Source organism: Zingiber officinale, chromosome 9A, assembly GCF_018446385.1.
Source record: "Zingiber officinale cultivar Zhangliang chromosome 9A, Zo_v1.1, whole genome shotgun sequence".
Classification (NCBI taxonomy): Eukaryota; Viridiplantae; Streptophyta; class Magnoliopsida; order Zingiberales; family Zingiberaceae; genus Zingiber; species Zingiber officinale.
The window spans coordinates 35,114,312-35,141,589 of record NC_056002.1 but is presented as its reverse complement, the minus strand read 5'-3'; the positions used below and the strand labels follow the sequence as shown (position 1 = coordinate 35,141,589).

General features: G+C 38.4%; 3 protein-coding genes across 4 annotated transcripts in view; 2 read left to right on the top strand and 1 right to left on the bottom strand.

The window, feature by feature from the left end:
* Positions 1-4,986, top strand: part of LOC122018940 (transcriptional adapter ADA2-like) — a 44,842-nt gene extending 39,856 nt beyond the window's left edge. The window contains exons 7-13 of one of the 2 annotated variants that reach the window (XM_042576417.1): positions 1,060-1,123; positions 1,206-1,261; positions 1,855-1,920; positions 2,606-2,825; positions 3,395-3,605; positions 3,997-4,341; positions 4,619-4,986. In XM_042576417.1, the coding sequence (XP_042432351.1) occupies positions 1,060-1,123; positions 1,206-1,261; positions 1,855-1,920; positions 2,606-2,825; positions 3,395-3,605; positions 3,997-4,341; positions 4,619-4,828 (1,172 nt within the window). In that variant the 3' untranslated portion in view covers positions 4,829-4,986. The remainder of the gene's footprint in view (positions 1-1,059; positions 1,124-1,205; positions 1,262-1,854; positions 1,921-2,605; positions 2,826-3,394; positions 3,606-3,996; positions 4,342-4,618) is intronic. The other variant, XM_042576418.1, reaches the window with a different exon arrangement.
* A 1,262-nt stretch (positions 4,987-6,248) lies between these two features.
* Positions 6,249-24,073, top strand: LOC122020592. Its single transcript, XM_042578577.1, has 2 exons — positions 6,249-6,809; positions 23,594-24,073. The coding sequence occupies exon 1, from the start codon at positions 6,355-6,357 to the stop codon at positions 6,682-6,684; it is 330 nt and encodes a 109-aa protein (XP_042434511.1). The 5' UTR covers positions 6,249-6,354; the 3' UTR covers positions 6,685-6,809; positions 23,594-24,073.
* LOC122020590 lies at positions 23,325-25,396 on the bottom strand. The gene is made up of 3 exons (XM_042578576.1): positions 24,964-25,396; positions 23,895-23,983; positions 23,325-23,814 (listed from the first exon to the last, which is right to left on the bottom strand). The coding sequence occupies exons 1-3, from the start codon at positions 25,250-25,252 to the stop codon at positions 23,503-23,505; spliced, it is 690 nt and encodes a 229-aa protein (XP_042434510.1). The 5' UTR covers positions 25,253-25,396; the 3' UTR covers positions 23,325-23,502.
* Between the last annotated feature and the right edge of the window lie 1,882 nt (positions 25,397-27,278).

Below are 27,278 nucleotides of genomic sequence, written 5' to 3'. Positions count from 1 at the left end.
AACTTCAAACAATCTGTGTGATAACCAATTTCTCAGTAAAGATGATTGGCTTTGTTGATACCAATCTAATTTGAACGATCTGTATCAATACCGATCTTGACAACAATAATTTCAATTAAGTGTCCGGTAACTTTCTTACCTGTTACCTCTCTCTTAGTCTCAACAGGTGCAAGACACTTGCACATCTTTACCTTTAGTACCTCCATCAAACATATCTCATGCCTAACATCTACAATGATTTGGGCAATAATCATATGACTAAGGTATGAGAACTCTTCATCATTTTCTTCTCTTCCAATAGTATGCTTTAAAGGTCATTGCCTCGGTTGATCCCCTAACTCAACAGTTAGACCATCAAGCAAGGGGAGGATCTTACTTTAAAAGAACGAAGGTCAGTGCTAGAAAGGATTTTTCTTGAGGGTATTGATCACTGCACAAATAAGAGGGGAAATAAATTTTAGCCCAAATTCAAGACAAAGGAAGAAAGGTTAAAATGCTCTAAGATCCACTGGTCACCACTTATAACTTTCACGGCTGTATGTTGGTGATTTGGCTGGCGATGATTTTGCTTCTCACAGCAAAAGGAGGGTTTCATGTGGAAGGACGAGGATTAACTCACTCGCTCACTGATGAGGCAAAACCATTGGCATTGTCATGTGCAAGGAGCAAACCAGAAGGAACAACCATCTCTGGTTACTTGGATTACACAGACGGTCTGCTGCTTACCAGCATGGCTGTAAGAAGTAGCATTCACTGCTACATTTAGAAGGAGTGGGGAGATGCTTGAGAAGGTTGATAAAGAGGAGAGGGCGGAGTGGGAAGGTCACAGTAAGGGAATGTGAGTGGTTCATGAACTGAAGGGGATGCAGTGGGTTTTCCGCTTGCTTGTGATCAAACAAGGAATAGGGTAGGGGTAGTCTTGGTTAATGGGTTTGGATTAGGTTTATTTAAGTTAAACAGGCATAAAACTGACTGTTATATTCAATGAATTTATACTTAGTGTGCTTGCCCAATAGGAACAATATTGATTATCTAGATGCTAATGCTTCCTTATTGTAGGCACTTCATTGCTTGGTGATGTCATACCAAAGGATGAGTCACCATTTTCACCTGCAAGGGTCAAGTATGCAGTTTGACCAAAAATTTTCCTTTTCCTTCTAAAATCTTTTCTGAATCCTTTGTTTCTCTGTGTGTGTCCATGACAGGGTTGAAGATTCAAGTGATGGTTCAGTTAATCGGTCACCATCAAATTTAGCTCCAGGTAGTTCTCTCTCTCTTTTTTTTTTTGTTTCTTCCTCATGACTAGATGTTTTCTTGGTTCTTTGTTGCTCTGGAGACAAACATAGATGGGCCTAGGGGTGTCAATTCAGATGGGTCGGGTGGTTTCGGGTCGGGTCGAAGCAAGAATATTATAAAAAAAAATCCTAACCCGAACTTGACCCAATCCCAAACACAACCCTAAACCCGAACCCAGGTAACCCGACCAACTCGATTAAGAAAGACTTTTTTTATTATTATTATTTCAATATTCTTCACTTTTATCTCAAACTTCATCATTATCATACTAACCTTGTACATAAAGCATCTTAATTTTCAAAATAAAATTTAATTTAACCCCAAAAAATCCCTAAATCTTAAATTCAAGTCAAACCGGGCAATCCGAATTCAACCTGATCCTAACACAACCTAAAAACCCCGAACTCTAACCCGATGTTTTCAGATCGACTTGGGTTGGCGGGTTGGGTTCATTTTTGACACCCCTAGGGCCTAGACGGGCCTAGGCACTAAAATGTTTCACATCTAAGGTTAGAGCTATTCCTTGTATGATTGATTGATTTCTGTGTCTTTCTGCAGGTGCAAGTAAGATGGCTTTAAACACAGGACAGATTAAAGATAATGCTGATGGACCTAAAGTAGAAGGTTGACATCAGGATGAGCATACATGTGCTAAATTTCTTCTGAAGTTCTGATTTTTGTTACTATATGGTTAAGCATTAAAATATTTGGAAAAAAAATTCTGTTAGGTTTTCTTTCTACTTCTGAACCATTCACTTCAATGCCTTGAGATGCCATTTTCTCCTACCATAACAAGTTGTGGATACTAGACACTGGTGCAATGCTACAATGGATCTGGATGCCCTTGACTCAGTTGATGATCTTGTGAGAGTGAGAACAGGAAATATATGAAAATAGAAACTTTATATGATCGATTAAACAAATGAACAATGAAATGTAGATCTCTTCTATGGGTTTTATAATAACTTGGTTTCTCATAAGACAAGCAAAATAGATTGTAGGTGCTTGGAAAAATAATAGTAGGGTTAAGATAAGATTATATTTTGACCCAAGTAAAAATAAAATAAAAATTAGAAATTTAGATCCTGAACAGGATTTATTTTATTTGACCAATTTATCTTTAAAATGGTCTATTTCCATCACACTCATTGCTACGCCACTCTGCTTGCTGCCTTGTAGATACATGCCTCAGTGACTATTATTTCTTATTTTCTTGTTGAATGCTAAGTTGATGTTAATTCGGAATGCTATGTTTCTTGCTTTTCTACTTTAATATGTGATGAACCTGTTTGACATTTTTGATTGCCAGGTTCTTATGCAGATAGGACAATTGGTGTGAAAAAGCCCAAGTATTCAGGAGAGGAAGATCCTATGTTTATTGAGAGTGGTTATAATCAGAAGAGGCAAGAATTTGATCCTGAATATGATAATGATGCAGAGCAGGCATTAGCTGATATGGAGTTTAAGGAAAATGACTCAGAAACAGAGCGGGAACTAAAGCTGCGAATGCTACGAATTTATTTGTCAAGGTTAGTTGCAAAAGATTGCATCCATCACTTATTATCATTTTGGTTCCTACAAGGGAGGCCAATGGAAGGGGAGAGAACTGAACAAGAGGAAAGGAGTATAGGGTAAAAAAAGACAAAAAAGTTCGTCCCCGCACACGCCCTTTGAAGCCTGACTTTCATCATGGTTTGGGCGGAAGCAACTGAAGGAAAATTGTGAGAGATTTCTCTCTCACTTTTGTCCTTTCCACTCTCTCTAGTAGGAAGCGGAGGGCTGCCTCATGTTTTCCTCAAGCCATTTCACCTTCCTCTTCTTTCCATCATAAGAAATACAGTCTCAACTGCATGGTCTTTTGAGTTAATTTAGCATAAATTTAATTACCATCTCAGGCTATGTACCCAACTTGTCTCCCCAGTACAATTTTACTTTAATGCATGTTGTTGAGTACCATGTGAACATAAAGCCGTTTCCCTTTTCAAATTGTTGCTCAAATGGCCTTTGGTATGCATATTTTGTAGTACTTGTGGGATAGCATATTTATTACTGCAGACTTGCTAAAATTGTGACTGGTGTATTATTAACTTTTTGATAGGCTTGATGAGAGGAAGCGGAGAAAGGAGTTTATTCTAGAAAGGAATTTACTTTATCCTAATCCATTAGAAAAGGAGATTTCTAATGAGGACAGAAACATTTATAATCGTTTCAAGGTCTTTGTGCGCTTTCTTTCTCAAGAAGAGCATGAGGATTTGGTCAAGAGTGTCATTGAGGAGCGCAAAATTCAAAGAAGAATTCAAGAGCTTCAGGTGCAAACTTTTTCCATAAGTAGAGTTGTTGATTTACTTCTATATTTTCAAAGAAGAATTCAAGAGCTTCAGGTGCAATCTTTTTCTATAGTTAAGCAGGGTTGTCAATTTACTTTTATATTTTAATCAACAAGACAAAGGAGATTTGGTTTAGGAAAAAGGAGATTTGGATTAATATCATTAAGCGCTGGCAAATTGCACCCTTGAGTTGTATGATTGTTATATATTAAGATATGTAAAATGCTTGAAAAGGTTCTCTGATGTCATCCTGGCTACCCTGAAAGAGTCCTTAACCAACTGATAACTTTCAAAAGAGAGAAAAAAAAAGTTAAGATCCTACTGAGAAATAATTTTACTTGGGCACATTTGTGATTTCATGTCTGTTTGCCAGGAGTGTCGATCTGCTGGGTGCCGCACACTGGCAGAAGCGAAAACATACACTGAACAGAAGAGGAAGAGAGAGCTAGAGGCTAATGCACAAAACTCCAAGGAAAGCTCTCAGGTTCTTCCTGGGGGAAAACTGATGCAAAAAGCAAGCCGCCCGTTAAACCGTGAAAAGGGGGAAAATGATGGAAGTCCAAGAAACACAAATGATGACCACAAAATAAAAGGTGGCATTGGGTTAGATTCCAGCAGCAAAGGCTCACCTTCAGCTAATGCAGGACAACTTGCTGCGAGACCATTTGATGAATGGGATATCACCGGATTTCCTGGGGCAGAATTGCTTAGTGATATTGTAAGAACTACTGATTTATTATTTGCGCACTATCCTTTATTTCTTTAGTTTGTCAATATTAGTTTTTAAGCCATGCCATTTTACTTGTGAATTAGATATTTTGAAAGAAACTGCTACAATTTCTGTTCCCTTTTGTTTTAAGGTCCTGAAACCTTTTTGAAAACTCAAACTTGAACTTAAATCTGATTGGGTGATGACGAATATGGTTAGATAATTATTCTTTGTATCATTTTTTCATTATAATTATAATTATTATTTTGTCATTTGATATCTGCAGGAGCAAGAACTGTGCTGTCAAAACCGATTGCTGCCCAGTCACTACCTCAAAATGCAAGAGACACTGGTACAAGAGATATACAAAGGCAACATTGTCAACAAATCAGATGCCCATTGTTTGTTCAAAGTTGATCCAGTGAAAGTGGACAGGGTCTATGATTTGGTGAAGAAAAAGTTAGGCCAGCAGGAAGAGTCTACCATTGTTCAGTAATTGCTTTCTTTTTCTGCTGCCCAGATCTATTTATCATCAAATAGTCTGTAAAAATAAGCCCAAAAAACTTGACTGTGATCCAACTCCTGTATCTCTATTCATTGGCAAAATCACGTGAGCCCTAAACCCTTATCGAAGATGAACTAATTCAACAGTCATCGTAATCTCAGTCTTTAAGTTTTGGTTTTGCTACCAGTTAAATGAAGCATACTATTAATGTACAGTAATGCTAAATAGTCTTTCGGGTCTTGTTGCAGTGTTAGTTGATGGGCTGAAGTATAATTTTTTTTAAATTTTTAGGGGTACAATCGAAAAATATTGAAACTCGTGAAGGTTATGGTAAAATTTTCTCTCAATACAAATGATAAGGGTATCTATATCATCAAAAGGGGTTTTATTTTGGAAAAAAAATTATTAAAACAATACTATTTAACATTTTCTACCAAAAACTTCAATTCTGGAGGATTAAAATTGTATTATTTTGGAGTTATTTTGACCAAATCAACTCTACCTTATTTGAAATTGTGTTGATTAAAGTTGCTGCAAGGAAGTTTGAATTACTTGTAATCTTGTTTTTTTGTCTGTTAAGATTTATCTGTAATTTCTGAATTACCCCGATGGCTTGTAAAAGAAAAGCGTGGATCAAGAGCATTATGTTTCTATAGTGTGGTCAGTGAAACAGTGAAATTTTACTCTCGGTTTACTTGAATGGATGAAAATAAAAATAAAAGAAAGTTTTTAATGTGATATATTTTTTTTTTCAATTATGTATTTAATGTAAAAGGATGAACTATTTATCTTTTTGTTTGTTTACTTTTATAAAATAATAGACGGATATCCAAAATTATTTTTTAGATATTTTTCTATCCATACAAATTTATCAAAACGAAATGTCCTTCCTCTTAAAAAGTAAAATTTCGATTTCAAGTAAGTGTTTTCATAATCTCCTTCTATGCAAAGAAACTACATTAAAATAATGAGTCATCGATATGGACACATTTAAGATTAACAAATGCTTCAAAGTTTCTAAATTCAATTCTTTTCCTTGTTATTGCTGAATATACCGTTTGCATATATTTTCTCTTTATTTCACCGCCTCACTTGCTTTAGCGAGCTTCTATCCTATTTATTCTTCCCCGCCTTTTGTTTGTTTCACTTTCTTTTTCCCTGCTTTTTATTCTTCTTTTCTTTCTCCTTCCTTAGAATTTGTTTTCGACAACTAGAGTAAACACAACATTAATTTTTCTCAGAATGGTGGTACATCAAAATAATAACGAGGGCATCTTTTTTATATTTTAATGATTACTAATCACGTGCCATTAACGGTCGTATTCCCATAAATCAAACGCGAAAAAAGAAAGGGCCAATTTGCAAAAATCTTATACCTATACTACACGCCCTCCTCCCTTTTCCCGACACCAAAGTAAACAAGACGTTGGGGAGAAGAAGAGAATCCGTGCAACGCGATATAATCCTAATCCTTCTTCTCCTCCTCCGCTCCACTCTCCTTCCTTCCTTCCATTTTGATGGCGATCCACGTCCAGCTTGCGGAGGCCGCGCTGCGGAACCGGCTCGGCCTCGGAGTCGTCGCCGCCCTCGTAGCCGCTGGAATCGGCCTCCTTAGCGTCGGCCCGAGCTTCTCCGCCGTCGCAGCCTTCTTCTGGCCGCTCCTCCTCTCCACCGGCTTCCTCCTCGTCGCCGTCGCCGTCATCCTCCGCATTTCTCCGCCACCCCCGTCGGATCAGGGCCCCTCGGGGGAGGACCTCATCGACTACGTCTCCGGACGCGGCGGCGCTCAGATCGGGTACGGAGACGCGGACGACGACGGTGGGGAGCAGCGGCGGGAGAACTCCTGAGGGCGACGCGAGCCGCAAAGGGGGAAACGGCCGATCCCGGAGGTTGCGGTGCTGCGCAGGAACTGGTTAGTGAGGAGTAGTTCCGCTTACGTGGAGGGATACGATTGGGTCAATAGAATAATAAGGTACGATCCAACCATCAAGTAATGTTGCAAACGTTAATCATATTTATGATGTGACTTAGGTGTACTTTTACGTCGTTTTATTCGTGCGTTCCCTTCCTGTAATAAATACCCTGGCTTATCCCTGCCCTACATGATACACCGCCTTGTCAGTCATCTCATTACATACCAGGCTCTTCAGGGTTTTGTAGGCGCTGTCTTGTTCACCAGTTGTTCCTACCTTTGGATTTTCAAGGTAGAAAATTAGCCTCATTTGATTAAGAACATTTTGCGTACCGTTATTGCCCATGGCTTGTTTCTTTAGATCTTCAAATTCTTCTTGGTATTTCATTCGCCATGTTACAAATGCTTTCTTCTCTGATTCCCCAAGAAGGTTTTCAATATATAGAATTTTATCTTCTGGGAGCTCAAAATTTTTGTCCGCAAGGTGGATGAGGGTAGAGCTTTCCCATCTGTCAAAAACTTTTGGGTCAAAATCATAAGGCATTACAAATACCGAACCTCTTTTTGCATTAGCCGAAGGTAGTTGGAACCATTCAGAGTTGTTTTCCCACTTCTTTGGCTTCTTTCCAGCTAGGTTGGCTTCTTCAATGTCTGCCCATCCTCTTGAGCTTCCAGCTGGGGCATATCCTGGAATATCCATTTCCTCATCTTGAGGTGGTCTGTACTGACTTATTGCTGATTCTCCAGTGGAGAGAATTCTTTCAATATTTTGGAGTTCAGGATAATCATCAAGAGTAGTATTGATGTTGTATTGACTTCTTGGTGATGAGATTGTTGTTTCCTCAAAGATTTTTAAGATTGCTTCATCTTCACTTTCTTCTTCATCATCTTCTCCCACCATGCTTTGGAGAAGAGAATCTTCGAAAGCTGCGAGTGCTGGGTAGTCTTGGAGCAAGTCATTAGCCATAAGGACTGGGTAGTCATCCAGCGAATCATCAATAATAGTAATAACGCCAATTATATGTTCTTCATCAGTCTCATCATCTTCCTTATTGTACATAGGTGCTTTAGATGAAGCAGCTGGTTGATAGCCTCCAAATTGTATTGAAGTACTGCCATCATAGTTAGTTGAAGATAATAAAGATGATGGTTGCATAGGGAGAATTACCCTTGAAGGTCGTAAGTTCCACTGAGCCTTGGAACTTAATGGTGAATATTTGGTTGCATCAATTGCTTTGACCCCCTTTGACCGGAGGTATTCCGCAACCTTTTCAACTCGGAATGCAAATCCTACATTCGGAGTATTTGATAATCTTGCGGTGATACTTCTTGTCACAAGCAGATTAGCTTCTGCTCCTTCCCATGACTCATATCCATGGGTTTGAATGGAGATCTGAATATGCCTAAAGAAATCTTTGATTGTTAACATAATATCGGGCATAACATATATTAACTGGTGTCCTTCAGTGAGATCAATCTCCATTGCAGCAATAATGCTTCTATCATCAGTATTCCATCGAGTGTCCCTGAATACTATGAGAGCCATAGTCCCCGCATAGCGTCTATGGAGGATTTGGAAACGTACCTGTAATATCCCAAGATGGATATATTCTAACTCTGCTTGAGCTAGGCGTTCATAAGAATCTTCCATTATAAAGGTACGGTCTTGCTGGTCTGAGCCAGTGATCAGCATCCTTTCTTCAGATCTATAATGATACACCCTATGATGTATATTATCTCTTCGGGTCATGTAGAGAACCTCCGCAGGTACAGTTCTTGCGCGTTCATGCATGGATCGCCTTAGTTCAGTTTCAGGGTTCATTAGTAGGGCTAGGGTGTGTTCCCTAGGTTGCCTTCCTACTATAGATCTTCCAAGGTTGGCGATACTTCGACCCATTCTCTCAGCTTCATATCTGGCACGGGCGGTACGTCTATAGTCTCGAATTTGTTCTTCCACAAGAGGAACACCGGGTCTTTGTGAGGTAGTTGCCACTTCAGTTCCGGTGATAGGAGGAAGATGTGCTTGCCTGGTATTCATTTTATATTTTTTAAAAGATCAAAGGGATTTTTGAATACCTTGATTTTTCCTTTCTCCTTGATGAAGGCTGCACCTTGAGAACTAAGATGTGTTCGTCTAAGTTGTTCTGTAAGCTCTGCTACGCCTGTTGTATCAGAGACTTTGTCAAGCTTGATTTTCAGTTGACGTACTTCTCTTCTTAGCTGGATAACAGAATAAAGAACAGAATTAAGCTGCCTGGATAATGAAACTAGGCTTTGTGAAGTTTCTTTCTCAGAAAATCCGACACCAATATCAGACCACCCTGTAGAAGTAGAGATGATAGCTTCTTTATACTCTTCAGAATCTTTTGGTAGGTTCATCCAATAATAACTTGCTTTAGGTGGTTGATCAATTCTTCTACTTTGTCCACTTTCTTTGATAACTCTTTATTAAGAGTTTCAGTTTGCCTTTCAATATGCTTTGGTTGTTCGCTGAGCTTGATGACTAATTCTTCAACGTCCTTTTTGGAGAGGGGACGTCTCTTCAGATAGTCTTGCCTCAGTTGCAATATTTCTTCTTTCAGTTGATTTTGTTGTTTTAGCAACTGTAGTAAATCTTCTCGTTGTTGCCTAACAATCTTTGAAAGACGGCTGATTTCTTCTAGCTGTGAGCCCTGTTCCTGGATTTTAGTTCTCACGTCTAGAGTATGAATATTATTTTGCTTACTTAAAGCAAATAAAGCCTTATTGCCAAGGTCCACCCTATAGGCAGTAATTTTCAAATTATAGGCTAAATCTTTTTGCAAAGAAGAATCTAGATTTAAGTAGTCTAGATCTTTTCTGTTTTGCCAAGAGTTTTTCCACAAAAGAAATTGATTTTCAAATTCTTTTAAATCAGTGTTCATGTACTAATTAGAGCTAACCGTGAATGATGATGATTAAATAAGATAGGGTTTATGCCTTCCTAGGATACTTACATTTCACCTAGTTTATCCTTTTAGTTTGTACGTCTTACCAGGTACGTGGTCTCTTAAGAATTAACCTTACTCTGCCTCATGCTTCTTCTTACTTTTGTAAATACTTCACGCAGCTTCATCACCTCAGGAGGATATTAGAAGATTTTTGAGTCTGACACGGTCTTCACGCCACCTAGGCTTCAAGCGACCTTTAGCAACGACTCCCCTAACCTTCCCAGCTCCACTTTAGGTTTTCGGTGAAGAATCATTTTTCTTTACTTCATAAGGTAGAAGCATGATTCAGGCGTAAGGCAACCTTCAGAGAACTAATACCTGTTCGACTTATAAAACAATTAAGGTTAAACATTGGTTTATGTAAGCAGAGCCTAATTAGGCCCCTATCTTAAGGTTTTACCCCATGTATTCCATAACCTTAGCTCTGATACCAAAGAGAGATAGTAGTGAAACTAAACTTTTTCACAAAGGAAATTTATTTCACACAAACTTACAAGCTGCTAGCGGAAATTTACAGGATCTTGTTCCTTACTCGCAAGGCTGAAAACAATTCAGTTGCTTTCTGAAACTTAGGAGTGAATAGGCAGATAGAGATCTTCTTCGATGCCTGTTACACTGAGAGAGCTACTCCTTATATACATCAAGGAGTGGAGGTTTTGCTTAGTTAGTAAGTAAAGAACCACCAACTAGCTGACTCAGCTCTATCACACTTAGTGCACGACAACCTACTTTCGGTGCACGTTCTAAAAGTAAAGAGGACACGTAAGTCCTTTGTTACAAAAGAAAAAGTCAGGATAAGATTCCTGAATTATTGCTTCGACATTTGTTTATGGGGGGGGGTCCACCACGTCCGCTTTAGTCCATGTGCTGGTGGAAGAGTGAGGAATCTTCCGTAGGATCGTCAACTTCTGAGTTGGCTTCATCATCATTGTTGATAACTTCGGGTTCTCCTAACCCTGGTTCTTCCCATACTGGATCGTTGTCCCAGTAGCCGTGCTGCTCTATGTTGACCCAATTAATTGGTTCTTGGGCCAAAGGTGCCTCCATGTTGAGCCTTTGTTGTACATAATTTTCTATTAAGTCAGCCCAATACCAGGAATGGCATGTATCAGTGCTACACTTATAGAAATGTCGTCCAGGATTTCTGCTAGTGTGAGAAACTAGCAAAGCTGCATCTCTTCCGCATGCACACTGCAAAGAGAGTTGGTTATTTATAATCACATTAACAAGTTCATTACCCTTTTTGCTGGTCCTCAATGCGTTTGAGATGTGAGATGCCATTCTTGCTTCTGCAATAGGATTAGGTTTTTGTAAAACCTCATTAATAGCCTTTGTTAGTGGACGTAGTAAGGTGTGCTCCCATTTGTCCACCAGAATTGTAGTTATCAGCCGAGAGAGTTCATCAGCTAAGACATTGTCTTTTCCACTTATATGTTCAAAGGAGACCTTTATACCAATCCCTGAAATATAATCTGAAAGGGTAAGCCAACGTACCCGGGATGGTTTGTGATCAGAAGCCTTTTCATAGAATTTGACTATAGCATGGCTATCCGTTCTGATAATCAATTCAGATTTATCAAGATAATAGATTTTAAATTTTTCCAGGCTGTTGATCACGGCTTGAACTTCTGCATCTATAGCGCTTTTCACCGGCAAGAATCGCCCTGAAGCATATGCACAAATTTTCTCAGAAGTCCTTGGTTCTCCTTTAGAAATCTTCCATTTACATATACCGCCCCATCCCTCCATGCATCCATCAGTTTCAAGGAGGATAATTGCATTTGGCGGGGGAATATCAAGATCTGGCAGGTTCTGAACTTGCTGTTTGATCTGTTCTATGATTTTCCAATCCTGTGTGTTCATACGTCTTTCACCTTTAGCAGACGTCTTAGAGTAAAGTGGTCCTAGCGTCTTTCCCAGATTAGGGATATACGCTCTTGCATAGTTCAAGATTCCTAGCCACCTTCTTAGTGCTCGTATTTCAGTCAAGCTCTCAGATTTTGTCTCTAGGATTTTTTGGATAATATGTGGCTGTAGCCTGATTTTAGAATCCCCAATAGTGGCTCCCAAGAAATCTACTTGTTTAACTCCAATTTTATACTTGGTTGGGCTAAGTATCAGCCCATTCTGCTCACAGATTGTAATAAAGGCCTTTAAATGCCTTTTATGCGCCTCATAAGTATCTGAAAACACAAGTATGTCGTCAATATAAATAGCAATAAATTCTTCAGTACCTCGGAAGCAATTGTCCATCTTCCTCTGAAAAATCGCAGGCGCGTTCTTAAGACCGAATGGCATAACAAGCCATTCATACAATCCATCGATTGCCCAGAATGCCGTCCACGGAATTGACTCCTGTTCCATCATAACTTGGTGAAAACCGCTCTTCAGATCAAATTTTGAGTATATTTTTGAATGACCAATCCGTGCAATGATTGTATTAATACCAGGTAAAGAATACTGGTCCTTTTCAGTATTGTCATTAAGTCGTTTGTAATTGAAAACCAAACGTTCTTTACCTCGTTTCTCTAGGCCAGTAACAGGATCAACTTCCGTACCTGATTCCACCATCATGGCTGTGGTTCTGTGTTTACTGGATGATGGTCTGATTACTTTGATATCTAGTAACCTTTTAACATGTTTGGCCATTGTCTCTTTCATCTTGCTAGTCACATGTTTGAGAGGTCGATCTTCTATGATCAAATCTGGATTCTTGACCTCTATTCTGCATTTCACCTGATTCTTTTCCCAGAATTTCAATGGTTCCTCCCCAATAACGCCAAGTTTTCTTAGCCTTTCAAGTTCTCGGGGATCAATTAATTCTTGATTAATGATGCCCTTTCGTGGCATAGCTGCACAAATATCATAATATTCAGTTAACTCGAGATCCAGTTCTTCAAGTAGAGTTACCTGGTGTGCAGTGGAAGGGGTTGAAACCGTGGTTACCAATTTGTAAAAAGTCACCTCCCCTTTCTCTATTCTCAGTCCTCCTTCCATTGCTCGAATAAAATTCATTCCAAGAATGAAGTTTAATCCTTCTGCTAAGGAGGGCATAACAAAAGTTCTGGGTAGCCTGAAATACTGCTCTCCTACCCAAATTTTTCCTTCCTTTAGGATCTCACTTACTTTTGTTGCACCATTAACACCTTGAATGAGAGCATCTACAGAGGCCTTTTGTCTAAATTCCTTGGGAATTTTTGTTCCGTCACAGACACAGGTTGCAGCTCCAGTGTCCAATATTGCATTTAGGATACAATCTTGATTGTTGATTTCTATTCTCACTTTGATGTTCAGGAGATTATTTCTCTGCGGTGCAGCATTAACATAATATTCATTAAATGTTAGTACAGGAAGAGATGAGGGAACGAGTAACCTGGTTTTGAGATCCATTATTTCCTTTTTATTTATCTCCCCGAGTTCCAGCAGGAGTTGCTTCTCTTGTTTTAAGGCTTCAATCTCCTTTTGCTGCTTTTCATTCATTAGTTTGAGGAAAGCATTTTGTTGCTGGACTTCTGTTAATTCTCTTTCATATTCTGAGGGGGCTTCCTGTATAATTGCTAATTCTTCCATACCTGAGATTTGCTGTCTCAAATTTTTGACTTCTTCTTCAAGTTCATTTTCTCTTCTAATGAACTTTTGTATTAAATTACTTTGCAGAGCTGAGAGTGACTTCCAGTCTGTTTTCTTCATCTGTGTTCTGGTTATACTTGGCCATGAAATTTTGAAACAATGATATGTGCATAAAGAACAGATGATTAGTTTGCACTTTCGACAGTCAATTCTATTACCTGCTCTTGCTTCAAGTTTACAATCTCTACAATCAGCTGCAGTAGTTTCATCATAACTCCAGTCATGTTGACATAAGTATTCTTTTCTTGAGACCCGCATTTGAGATCGCCATTCAGATTCTCCAATTAAGTATTCAGAAGGTTCATCTTCTATAACCTGGAGCATATTGATAGGAATAGGCACTGGTTTAAATGCTACTGATACCTTCTTTTCTTCTTGTTTATCTGTTGATCCGAAACCTCGAGATCCTCTTTGTGTTTGATCTAAGAATTGTACTTCTTCCACTTCTGGGAGTGCTATTTTCTCAATAATGAGCTGTGCTATATTATCACCAATATTGAATAATATGTTCTCAAATGAGAAATTGAATAGGATCACCTGAATGCTTCCTCTAAAATCAGCGTCAATGACTCCTCCATTAATGAATATGCCTTTTGCTGATAAGCCAGATCTAGGAGCTATCCTTCCATAAGTTCCTTCTGGTAATTTGACACTGATGCCAGTGTTTAATATGGCATGAGAATGTGGCGTTAGAACACAACCTTCACATGTTGCTAGGTCATAGCCAGCCGCTCCTTCAGTCCTTCTCTGAGGTAGAAATGCCAGAGGATGCGTTCTTCTTATCTTCAGGGTTTCCTGTATCATATCGGTCTGTTGAAGCATAAAAATATCAATTTCTTCAAACTGATAAGGTAGGTCTTCTCCTTCAGAAACAGAATAAATATCAGATAAATCTGATTCATTCATTCCTACAGAGACCACTTCTATACCTTCCTGTAACTCCAAGGAGTCCAAGATTGCAACCCTTTTCATTATTTTTCTAGGGTTTGTGCATTCAGACGCATAATGGCCTGTTTCGCCACATGCATAGCACTTGCAATTCTTTTTACGTAAAGCAAGGTGTTTTGCTTTACCAATCCTTACATGGGAATCATGAGGCTTTCCCTTGTAAGTCGTGCTTTTTCTTGCACCAAACTTCTTACCTGTTTTCTCCTTATTTTTTCCATATACACCATGAACAGGTGTATTGCCGCAGAAATTCATCTTCTTAAGCTGGCTTTGAAAAAGGGCTTCTTGACACATATCTTTCAAGAATTGCCTGGTGAAGGCTATTCTTGGTACCACCCCTATTGTGTTGGTAGGGTGCCTTTCTTTGAATGCCTTCTCAACCCTGTCTCCCAGAGGTCTTGGTAGCTTTGTAAAGAATTCTGTTGATAATTCTTCATTTACCCACATTCTTCCACTTTTAGATGCCAAGTGGAAATAGTCATTCATGTATCGGTACACCGCCTTGTCAGTCATCTCATTACATACCAGGCTCTTCAGGGTTTTGTAGGCGCTGTCTTGTTCACCAGTTGTTCCTACCTTTGGATTTTCAAGGTAGAAAATTAGCCTCATTTGATTAAGAACATTTTGCGTACCGTTATTGCCCATGGCTTGTTTCTTTAGATCCATAAACCCTATCTTATTTAATCATCATCATTCACGGTTAGCTCTAATTAGTACATGAACACTGATTTAAAAGAATTTGAAAATCAATTTCTTTTGTGGAAAAACTCTTGGCAAAACAGAAAAGATCTAGACTACTTAAATCTAGATTCTTCTTTGCAAAAAGATTTAGCCTATAATTTGAAAATTACTGCCTATAGGGTGGACCTTGGCAATAAGGCTTTATTTGCTTTAAGTAAGCAAAATAATATTCATACTCTAGACGTGAGAACTAAAATCCAGGAACAGGGCTCACAGCTAGAAGAAATCAGCCGTCTTTCAAAGATTGTTAGGCAACAACGAGAAGATTTACTACAGTTGCTAAAACAACAAAATCAACTGAAAGAAGAAATATTGCAACTGAGGCAAGACTATCTGAAGAGACGTCCCCTCTCCAAAAAGGACGTTGAAGAATTAGTCATCAAGCTCAGCGAACAACCAAAGCATATTGAAAGGCAAACTGAAACTCTTAATAAAGAGTTATCAAAGAAAGTGGACAAAGTAGAAGAATTGATCAACCACCTAAAGCAAGTTATTATTGGATGAACCTACCAAAAGATTCTGAAGAGTATAAAGAAGCTATCATCTCTACTTCTACAGGGTGGTCTGATATTGGTGTCGGATTTTCTGAGAAAGAAACTTCACAAAGCCTAGTTTCATTATCCAGGCAGCTTAATTCTGTTCTTTATTCTGTTATCCAGCTAAGAAGAGAAGTACGTCAACTAAAAATCAAGCTTGACAAAGTCTCTGATACAACAGGCATAGCAGAGCTTACAGAACAACTTAGAAGAACACATCTTAGTTCTCAAGGTGCAGCCTTTATCAAGGAGAAAGGAAAAATCAAGGTATTCAAAAACCCCTTTGATCTTTTAAAAAATATAAAATGAATACCAGGCAAGCACATCTTCCTCCTATCACCGGAACTGAAGTGGCAACTACCTCACAAAGACCCGGTGTTCCTCTTGTGGAAGAACAAATTCGAGACTATAGACGTACCGCCCGTGCCAGATATGAAGCTGAGAGAATGGGTCGAAGTATCGCCAACCTTGGAAGATCTATAGTAGGAAGGCAACCTAGGGAACACACCCTAGCCCTACTAATGAACCCTGAAACTGAACTAAGGCGATCCATGCATGAACGCGCAAGAACTGTACCTGCGGAGGTTCTCTACATGACCCGAAGAGATAATATACATCATAGGGTGTATCATTATAGATCTGAAGAAAGGATGCTGATCACTGGCTCAGACCAGCAAGACCGTACCTTTATAATGGAAGATTCTTATGAACGCCTAGCTCAAGCAGAGTTAGAATATATCCATCTTGGGATATTACAGGTACGTTTCCAAATCCTCCATAGACGCTATGCGGGGACTATGGCTCTCATAGTATTCAGGGACACTCGATGGAATACTGATGACAGAAGCATTATTGCTGCAATGGAGATTGATCTCGCTGAAGGACACCAGTTAATATATGTTATGCCTGATATTATGTTAACAATCAAAGATTTCTTTAGGCATATTCAGATCTCCATTCAAACCCATGGATATGAGTCATGGGAAGGAGCAGAAGCTAATCTGCTTGTGACAAGAAGTATCACCGCAAGATTATCAAATACTCCGAATGTAGGATTTGCATTCCGAGTTGAAAAGGTTGCGGAATACCTCCGGTCAAAGGGGGTCAAAGCAATTGATGCAACCAAATATTCAGCCATTAAGTTCCAAGGCAGTCAGTGGAACTTACGACCTTCAAGGGTAATTCTCCCTATGCAACCATCATCTTTATTATCTTCAACTAACTATGATGGCAGTACTTCAATACAATTTGGAGGCTATCAACCAGCTGCTTCATCTAAAGCACCTATGTACAATAAGGAAGATGATGAGACTGATGAAGAACATATAATTGGCGTTATTACTATTATTGATGATTCGCTGGATGACTACCCAGTCCTTATGGCTAATGACTTGCTCCAAGACTACCCAGCACTCGCAGCTTTCGAAGATTCTCTTCTCCAAAGCATGGTGGGAGAAGATGATGAAGAAGAAAGTGAAGATGAAGCAATCTTAAAAATCTTTGAGGAAACAACAATCTCATCACCAAGAAGTCAATACAACATCAATACTACTCTTGATGATTATCCTGAACTCCAAAATATTGAAAGAATTCTCTCCACTGGAGAATCAGCAATAAGTCAGTACAGACCACCTCAAGATGAGGAAATGGATATTCCAGGATATGCCCCAGCTGGAAACTCAAGAGGATGGGCAGGCATTGAAGAAGCCAACCTAGCTGGAAAGAAGCCAAAGAAGTGGGAAAACAACTCTGAATGGTTCCAACTACCTTCGGCTAATGCAAAAAGAGGTTCGGTATTTGTAATGCCTTATGATTTTGACCCAAAAGTTTTTGACAGATGGGAAAGCTCTACCCTCATCCACCTTGCGGACAAAAATTTTGAGCTCCCAGAAGATAAAATTCTATATATTGAAAACCTTCTTGGGGAATCAGAGAAGAAAGCATTTGTAACATGGCGAATGAAATACCAAGAAGAATTTGAAGATCTAAAGAAACAAGCCATGGGCAATAACGGTACGCAAAATGTTCTTAATCAAATGAGGCTAATTTTCTACCTTGAAAATCCAAAGGTAGGAACAACTGGTGAACAAGACAGCGCCTACAAAACCCTGAAGAGCCTGGTATGTAATGAGATGACTGACAAGGCGGTGTACCGATACATGAATGACTATTTCCACTTGGCATCTAAAAGTGGAAGAATGTGGGTAAATGAAGAATTATCAACAGAATTCTTTACAAAGCTACCAAGACCTCTGGGAGACAGGGTTGAGAAGGCATTCAAAGAAAGGCACCCTACCAACACAATAGGGGTGGTACCAAGAATAGCCTTCACCAGGCAATTCTTGAAAGATATGTGTCAAGAAGCCCTTTTTCAAAGCCAGCTTAAGAAGATGAATTTCTGCGGCAATACACCTGTTCATGGTGTATATGGAAAAAATAAGGAGAAAACAGGTAAGAAGTTTGGTGCAAGAAAAAGCACGACTTACAAGGGAAAGCCTCATGATTCCCATGTAAGGATTGGTAAAGCAAAACACCTTGCTTTACGTAAAAAGAATTGCAAGTGCTATGCATGTGGCGAAACAGGCCATTATGCGTCTGAATGCACAAACCCTAGAAAAATAATGAAAAGGGTTGCAATCTTGGACTCCTTGGAGTTACAGGAAGGTATAGAAGTGGTCTCTGTAGGAATGAATGAATCAGATTTATCTGATATTTATTCTGTTTCTGAAGGAGAAGACCTACCTTATCAGTTTGAAGAAATTGATATTTTTATGCTTCAACAGACTGATATGATACAGGAAACCCTGAAGATAAGAAGAACGCATCCTCTGGCATTTCTACCTCAGAGAAGGACTGAAGGAGCGGCTGGCTATGACCTAGCAACATGTGAAGGTTGTGTTCTAACGCCACATTCTCATGCCATATTAAACACTGGCATCAGTGTCAAATTACCAGAAGGAACTTATGGAAGGATAGCTCCTAGATCTGGCTTATCAGCAAAAGGCATATTCATTAATGGAGGAGTCATTGACGCTGATTTTAGAGGAAGCATTCAGGTGATCCTATTCAATTTCTCATTTGAGAACATATTATTCAATATTGGTGATAATATAGCACAGCTCATTATTGAGAAAATAGCACTCCCAGAAGTGGAAGAAGTACAATTCTTAGATCAAACACAAAGAGGATCTCGAGGTTTCGGATCAACAGATAAACAAGAAGAAAAGAAGGTATCAGTAGCATTTAAACCAGTGCCTATTCCTATCAATATGCTCCAGGTTATAGAAGATGAACCTTCTGAATACTTAATTGGAGAATCTGAATGGCGATCTCAAATGCGGGTCTCAAGAAAAGAATACTTATGTCAACATGACTGGAGTTATAATGAAACTACTGCAGCTGATTGTAGAGATTGCAAACTTGAAGCAAGAGCAGGTAATAGAATTGACTGTCGAAAGTGCAAACTAATCATCTGTTCTTTATGCACATATCATTGTTTCAAAATTTCATGGCCAAGTATAACCAGAACACAGATGAAGAAAACAGACTGGAAGTCACTCTCAGCTCTGCAAAGTAATTTAATACAAAAGTTCATTAGAAGAGAAAATGAACTTGAAGAAGAAGTCAAAAATTTGAGACAGCAAATCTCAGGTATGGAAGAATTAGCAATTATACAGGAAGCCCCCTCAGAATATGAAAGAGAATTAACAGAAGTCCAGCAAGAAAATGCTTTCCTCAAACTAATGAATGAAAAGCAGCAAAAGGAGATTGAAGCCTTAAAACAAGAGAAGCAACTCCTGCTGGAACTCGGGGAGATAAATAAAAAGGAAATAATGGATCTCAAAACCAGGTTACTCGTTCCCTCATCTCTTCCTGTACTAACATTTAATGAATATTATGTTAATGCTGCACCGCAGAGAAATAATCTCCTGAACATCAAAGTGAGAATAGAAATCAACAATCAAGATTGTATCCTAAATGCAATATTGGACACTGGAGCTGCAACCTGTGTCTGTGACGGAACAAAAATTCCCAAGGAATTTAGACAAAAGGCCTCTGTAGATGCTCTCATTCAAGGTGTTAATGGTGCAACAAAAGTAAGTGAGATCCTAAAGGAAGGAAAAATTTGGGTAGGAGAGCAGTATTTCAGGCTACCCAGAACTTTTGTTATGCCCTCCTTAGCAGAAGGATTAAACTTCATTCTTGGAATGAATTTTATTCGAGCAATGGAAGGAGGACTGAGAATAGAGAAAGGGGAGGTGACTTTTTACAAATTGGTAACCACGGTTTCAACCCCTTCCACTGCACACCAGGTAACTCTACTTGAAGAACTGGATCTCGAGTTAACTGAATATTATGATATTTGTGCAGCTATGCCACGAAAGGGCATCATTAATCAAGAATTAATTGATCCCCGAGAACTTGAAAGGCTAAGAAAACTTGGCGTTATTGGGGAGGAACCATTGAAATTCTGGGAAAAGAATCAGGTGAAATGCAGAATAGAGGTCAAGAATCCAGATTTGATCATAGAAGATCGACCTCTCAAACATGTGACTAGCAAGATGAAAGAGACAATGGCCAAACATGTTAAAAGGTTACTAGATATCAAAGTAATCAGACCATCATCCAGTAAACACAGAACCACAGCCATGATGGTGGAATCAGGTACGGAAGTTGATCCTGTTACTGGCCTAGAGAAACGAGGTAAAGAACGTTTGGTTTTCAATTACAAACGACTTAATGACAATACTGAAAAGGACCAGTATTCTTTACCTGGTATTAATACAATCATTGCACGGATTGGTCATTCAAAAATATACTCAAAATTTGATCTGAAGAGCGGTTTTCACCAAGTTATGATGGAACAGGAGTCAATTCCGTGGACGGCATTCTGGGCAATCGATGGATTGTATGAATGGCTTGTTATGCCATTCGGTCTTAAGAACGCGCCTGCGATTTTTCAGAGGAAGATGGACAATTGCTTCCGAGGTACTGAAGAATTTATTGCTATTTATATTGACGACATACTTGTGTTTTCAGATACTTATGAGGCGCATAAAAGGCATTTAAAGGCCTTTATTACAATCTGTGAGCAGAATGGGCTGATACTTAGCCCAACCAAGTATAAAATTGGAGTTAAACAAGTAGATTTCTTGGGAGCCACTATTGGGGATTCTAAAATCAGGCTACAGCCACATATTATCCAAAAAATCCTAGAGACAAAATCTGAGAGCTTGACTGAAATACGAGCACTAAGAAGGTGGCTAGGAATCTTGAACTATGCAAGAGCGTATATCCCTAATCTGGGAAAGACGCTAGGACCACTTTACTCTAAGACGTCTGCTAAAGGTGAAAGACGTATGAACACACAGGATTGGAAAATCATAGAACAGATCAAACAGCAAGTTCAGAACCTGCCAGATCTTGATATTCCCCCGCCAAATGCAATTATCCTCCTTGAAACTGATGGATGCATGGAGGGATGGGGCGGTATATGTAAATGGAAGATTTCTAAAGGAGAACCAAGGACTTCTGAGAAAATTTGTGCATATGCTTCAGGGCGATTCTTGCCGGTGAAAAGCGCTATAGATGCAGAAGTTCAAGCCGTGATCAACAGCCTGGAAAAATTTAAAATCTATTATCTTGATAAATCTGAATTGATTATCAGAACGGATAGCCATGCTATAGTCAAATTCTATGAAAAGGCTTCTGATCACAAACCATCCCGGGTACGTTGGCTTACCCTTTCAGATTATATTTCAGGGATTGGTATAAAGGTCTCCTTTGAACATATAAGTGGAAAAGACAATGTCTTAGCTGATGAACTCTCTCGGCTGATAACTACAATTCTGGTGGACAAATGGGAGCACACCTTACTACGTCCACTAACAAAGGCTATTAATGAGGTTTTACAAAAACCTAATCCTATTGCAGAAGCAAGAATGGCATCTCACATCTCAAACGCATTGAGGACCAGCAAAAAGGGTAATGAACTTGTTAATGTGATTATAAATAACCAACTCTCTTTGCAGTGTGCATGCGGAAGAGATGCAGCTTTGCTAGTTTCTCACACTAGCAGAAATCCTGGACGACATTTCTATAAGTGTAGCACTGATACATGCCATTCCTGGTATTGGGCTGACTTAATAGAAAATTATGTACAACAAAGGCTCAACATGGAGGCACCTTTGGCCCAAGAACTAATTAATTGGGTCAACATAGAGCAGCACGGCTACTGGGACAACGATCCAGTATGGGAAGAACCAGGGTTAGGAGAACCCGAAGTTATCAACAATGATGATGAAGCCAACTCAGAAGTTGACGATCCTACGGAAGATTCCTCACTCTTCCACCAGCACATGGACTAAAGCGGACGTGGTGGACCCCCCCATAAACAAATGTCGAAGCAATAATTCAGGAATCTTATCCTGACTTTTTCTTTTGTAACAAAGGACTTACGTGTCCTCTTTACTTTTAGAACGTGCACCGAAAGTAGGTTGTCGTGCACTAAGTGTGATAGAGCTGAGTCAGCTAGTTGGTGGTTCTTTACTTACTAACTAAGCAAAACCTCCACTCCTTGATGTATATAAGGAGTAGCTCTCTCAGTGTAACAGGCATCGAAGAAGATCTCTATCTGCCTATTCACTCCTAAGTTTCAGAAAGCAACTGAATTGTTTTCAGCCTTGCGAGTAAGGAACAAGATCCTGTAAATTTCCGGTAGCAGCTTGTAAGTTTGTGTGAAATAAATTTCCTTTGTGAAAAAGTTTAGTTTCACTACTATCTCTTTGGTATCAGAGCTAAGGTTATGGAATACATGGGGTAAAACCTTAAGATAGGGGCCTAATTAGGCTCTGCTTACATAAACCAATGTTTAACCTTAATTGTTTTATAAGTCGAACAGGTATTAGTTCTCTGAAGGTTGCCTTACGCCTGAATCATGCTTCTACCTTATGAAGTAAAGAAAAATGATTCTTCACCGAAAACCTAAAGTGGAGCTGGGAAGGTTAGGGGAGTCGTTGCTAAAGGTCGCTTGAAGCCTAGGTGGCGTGAAGACCGTGTCAGACTCAAAAATCTTCTAATATCCTCCTGAGGTGATGAAGCTGCGTGAAGTATTTACAAAAGTAAGAAGAAGCATGAGGCAGAGTAAGGTTAATTCTTAAGAGACCACGTACCTGGTAAGACGTACAAACTAAAAGGATAAACTAGGTGAAATGTAAGTATCCTAGGAAGGCATAAACCCTATCTTATTTAATCATCATCATTCACGGTTAGCTCCACTTTGATCATAAAAATAAATATATTATTATGCTTTAAAAAAAAAATAGGTTCATTGCTTCCACTTTGATCATAAACATCTTTGATGTTGTAAATTATCATCCATTTAGTTCAAAAATGAGATGGAACTAAGGTACAATGGCAAAAATTAAAAGAATGCGCTTGATTATTAGAATAGTCAAAAAAAAAAAAAAAAAAAAAAAATCTTTTTTTTAAAAAGATATTCTATCATATTTTTCATATTAAAAATATTTTTAGTTCAACTTTTATAACTACTACAATGTATTAAAATAAATTAGTTCAATTAAAGATAAAATTTTTTTATATTAATTTAATTAAAATTATTAAAATTTGATCAAAATCATTTCACCAAGTTAAAATCATCATAAAATTATTATAGCAATCATTAAATGACAATTATAATATTGTTAATCCCCATCGAACTGATCATCCATCATCAATTCATTACGGAGAGGTTGATCTCATCTCCAATCCGGTACACCAACAAAATATATTTATCGTAGACAATGTAGACAAATATACAACAAGATCGCATACCGAAAAGTTCTTAATTAAGATGAAGAGGAAGAAGTAGTAGTAAACAAGCTAGTCGACTTAACATTTACTCATATATATGTTCTATTTTAATTTGTTCTAAGCCAAGAGCCAAAAGTTCTTGTGGTGCTTGGTGGTGATCAAGTAGCCCCCTCTTTTGCCCTTCTTCCTCACTGACAGTGTCATGCAGGAGGCATTTTGGATGCAGTAATCCACCACATCTCCACCTGATGACCTAACCCTACTACTACCACCGCCATCACTCCACAACACTGCCACCAACCTCCATGCCATGGACCTCCACCTCTGCCTCTGCCCCAACACCAGAAGGGAAGCCATTTGCCTCCTCGCCGCCTCCACGATCGCCGGTCCGGCCTCCCGCCCTTCCACTACCAACACCTCCACTTGGATCTATTGATGCACAAGCAAGCAGAAGCCATTTACTAGAATGATATCGATGCATCGACAAACAAAGAATTCTATTCCAGTACCTCTGGTCTTCTCGAATGGCATATGCTTTGCAAGGCATAGAGAAGCTGGTACCTTGAGTTCCTCTCCTTGTGATGGTCACACTGATCACCTTCAGAGGAAGATTTATTGCATTTTTTTTTTTAAATTCTGAATGTTTTATAACTTTTCAAAAAATTATAAAAATTAACTATTTAAATAACTTTTAATATGATTAAATGCAAAGATGTCTTTTTATTTAAATCAGACGGTCAGAAGATAAAGTAGTTCTAAAGCAAAAAAAACACTTTTTTTTAATTGAATGGATTAATTATTAGTAGTTCTAAAGCAAATTTTCCCTTTTTTTAATATCAATGTATTTTCTTGTTTACATTGAAACCATAATAATCTTAATTTTGTGATATTTTTTTTTCATTACAAAACTTGTAAGATATATATTTTTTTAATTGGCAATGTTGGTTTTTAATTTTAAACATTATATGAAATGTCTTAGAACATGATCACTTATTGATGTCGTTTTTTTTTTTTTTTAAAATCAAATCCTCTCCCCAAATCTTCTGGTTCCCGTGTCCCACACATCGTTTCAGCCTATCATCGGCGGCGGGAGGCCGCCGCTTCGATCAATATTATAACTCTTAGAAAAGGTGAACCTAAAAGGATCGTCATCGGCACGATCGGCGCCGAAATTCAGTCGGATCAGAGCAGGGGCTTAGATCGACGGTAAAGAAAAGTTTGCTCAAATCTGACCGGATTCCGACGTCAATCATGCCGATCGCGACCCTCTTGGATTCACCTTCCCCAAGAGTTATAGTATTGATCGGGACAGCGGTCGGAGGCCGCCGGTAGTGAACTGGGACGATGAGTGAGACACGGAGACAGGTGATATTGGGGACAGAGGATTGGATTGCCCTTTTTTTACTATTTTTTTTTCTTTGATGCATAATTTATTTAGTATTTTAGAATATCATTTAAGTAATTTAGAACGAATTTGAATATGAAAAATATGATTAAAATGGAATAAAATTAATCAGTATCAACCTAAATTTCTGTAATAAAAATGGGAAAATAAAAAAACAGAGGAGTCGACGTTACTGCTTCTCGACGGCGGCTTGACGACGGCGACGAGGACGAGGGTGTCGTCGTCGTGGAGCGAATGAGACAGCGCCCACTGCACAGCGCCCTTCGCCTCCGCCTCCACCTCCACCGCCACCACAATCCTCCTCCCACCCCGACCCTTCCCGCCCTCGGCCACCGGCGCCGACTGAGGCTTCGGCGTCGCCGCCCAGCTGGGCCGCGGCGAACCAAGTCGAATGCTCGGCGCCGCCGCCTTCTTCCTCTTCTTCACCCCGAAACACGAGAGCCTCTTGCCGTCAATTCCCATCTCTAACAGAATAATTGAAGTAGAACAGAGCGATTTGATTCCTTCATACAAGACAAATTTATACACACAAAATTTTGTTTTATTTTTTCTAACCGTACAATTTAAAATATCATACCAATAGCATTTTAAATATAGAAAATTACACATTAAAAGGACACCTTGTGATAAAGTAGTATCAAAAAAATATTCTCCACTCTAAGTTTTCTTTCTGAATTATCTCTTCAAATAAAAAAGCACCTTTTTAATTTATTTCTCATGAATATTATTTCATGCGCCCGTTTTTTATTGGAAACATCAAGATGATATTTCACTTTATTTTTTATCGGAATATCATTTTATCCCCTATAAAATGACATAAATAATTTTCTATTCTATGCTTGCTTGTGATGCCTACATCTTCCACTTGTATTTCCATCAAAATTTTGAATCGAGATCATATTATAGCAGTTACTAAATAGTAACTACTACAACTAAGATATCACATAGTAGATTAGTTTCATAGTTGCTACAACATAAAATTATTTTTAAGACATTATTTGAAGTTTCTAAAAAGAATTTAAATGATATTTTTTTAGCTTAAAATCAAGTCGTCACAAGTTTCATCTCGTAACTAGTTGTAGATATTTGAACGAGGTTGAATTTAATATATTGTGTGTTCTAAGATTTGATCTGAGTTAAAAGTTATGACATTTTAAATTTAAAATTTAACATTCACATTGTAGTAACTACGATTTCATAGTTGCTATAACTGTAGTTTTTAACTATTACAACTAGGCCGCCATACAGTTGTAGCAATTATGATTTCATAACTATTACAATATGAATGACAATTACGATTTCATAGCTATTATAATATGAATGTTAAATCTTGAATTTCTAAAGACCATATATAATTTTTAACTCGAGTTGAACTACATGACACATAATATATCAAATTGAAATTTGTTATGAAATCTACAACAATTAGGGGTGGAGCTCGTAACGACATAGTTTCATATCTAAAAAATATCATTTAATTTTTTTCGGAGGCTTCGAACAGTTTTAATCTTATTTTTTTTTTTCATATTATAATAACAAGTATGAAACTGTAGTTGTAGCAGCTACAGTTTCGTAACTGCTACAATACACTCGACCAATTTATGATTTAGGTTAGAGATATAGGTAGGATAATAATGAGAATAAGTGTTATTTTACAAGAGAGTAGATAGTACTTTTGATAAAAAAAATTAAAGTGGGATGTTTTTGATGATTTAGTTTTAAAAAAAGGGCATTTTTTTATTTGTGCCCTATTTTCTTTATCAAACCTAATGGAAGAGATTCTTTAGGTTAACTTAGACTCATAATTTTAGCAAATATAATTTGTTAAAATAATCTAATGTTTAATAAATTTTCAGCATCACCACTAACTTTTTAATTTTATTACCAAAACATCTCTTTAAAAATTAAAATATACCAATTTTACCTTTCTAAATTATCAACAAACTATTTGATGAGATGAAATTTCAAATAAAAAAATAAAAATATCTTAAGCATTTGGATATCAATAAACCCTTGAGGTATTTTTTTAAAAATGAAAAGTTATAATTTACCACAACAACAACAATACCATACAAATCTTTATCCCACTAAGTGAGATTGATTATATAAATTTTTGTACACTATTATATTCAATCTCCTACTATATCATCATCTATATTTAAATAAGTTCTCTCGAGAGGAACAGTTAGCTAGCGCATGGTGATATTACCACTGATCCGGCGGTTAGAACAGGGGACCCCCATTCTGTGGGGTCAATGCCACGCTGGAGTCAAAAGGCCAAGTGGCCGACCGGAGAAGGAGGGGCCAACCTCCCGACCGGCCCCTGCAGACCGACCGGTGAATAGCCAAGGCAATAGGTGCCCCCACTGAAGTCGTAATTCCGACGCTCAATGGAACAGTAGCAAGGAGTCGAGCGGAAGCCCTAAGAGAAGGTGACATACTGCTAACAGGCCCTGCATAGTACCCCTACCAAAAATATCCCCACCAG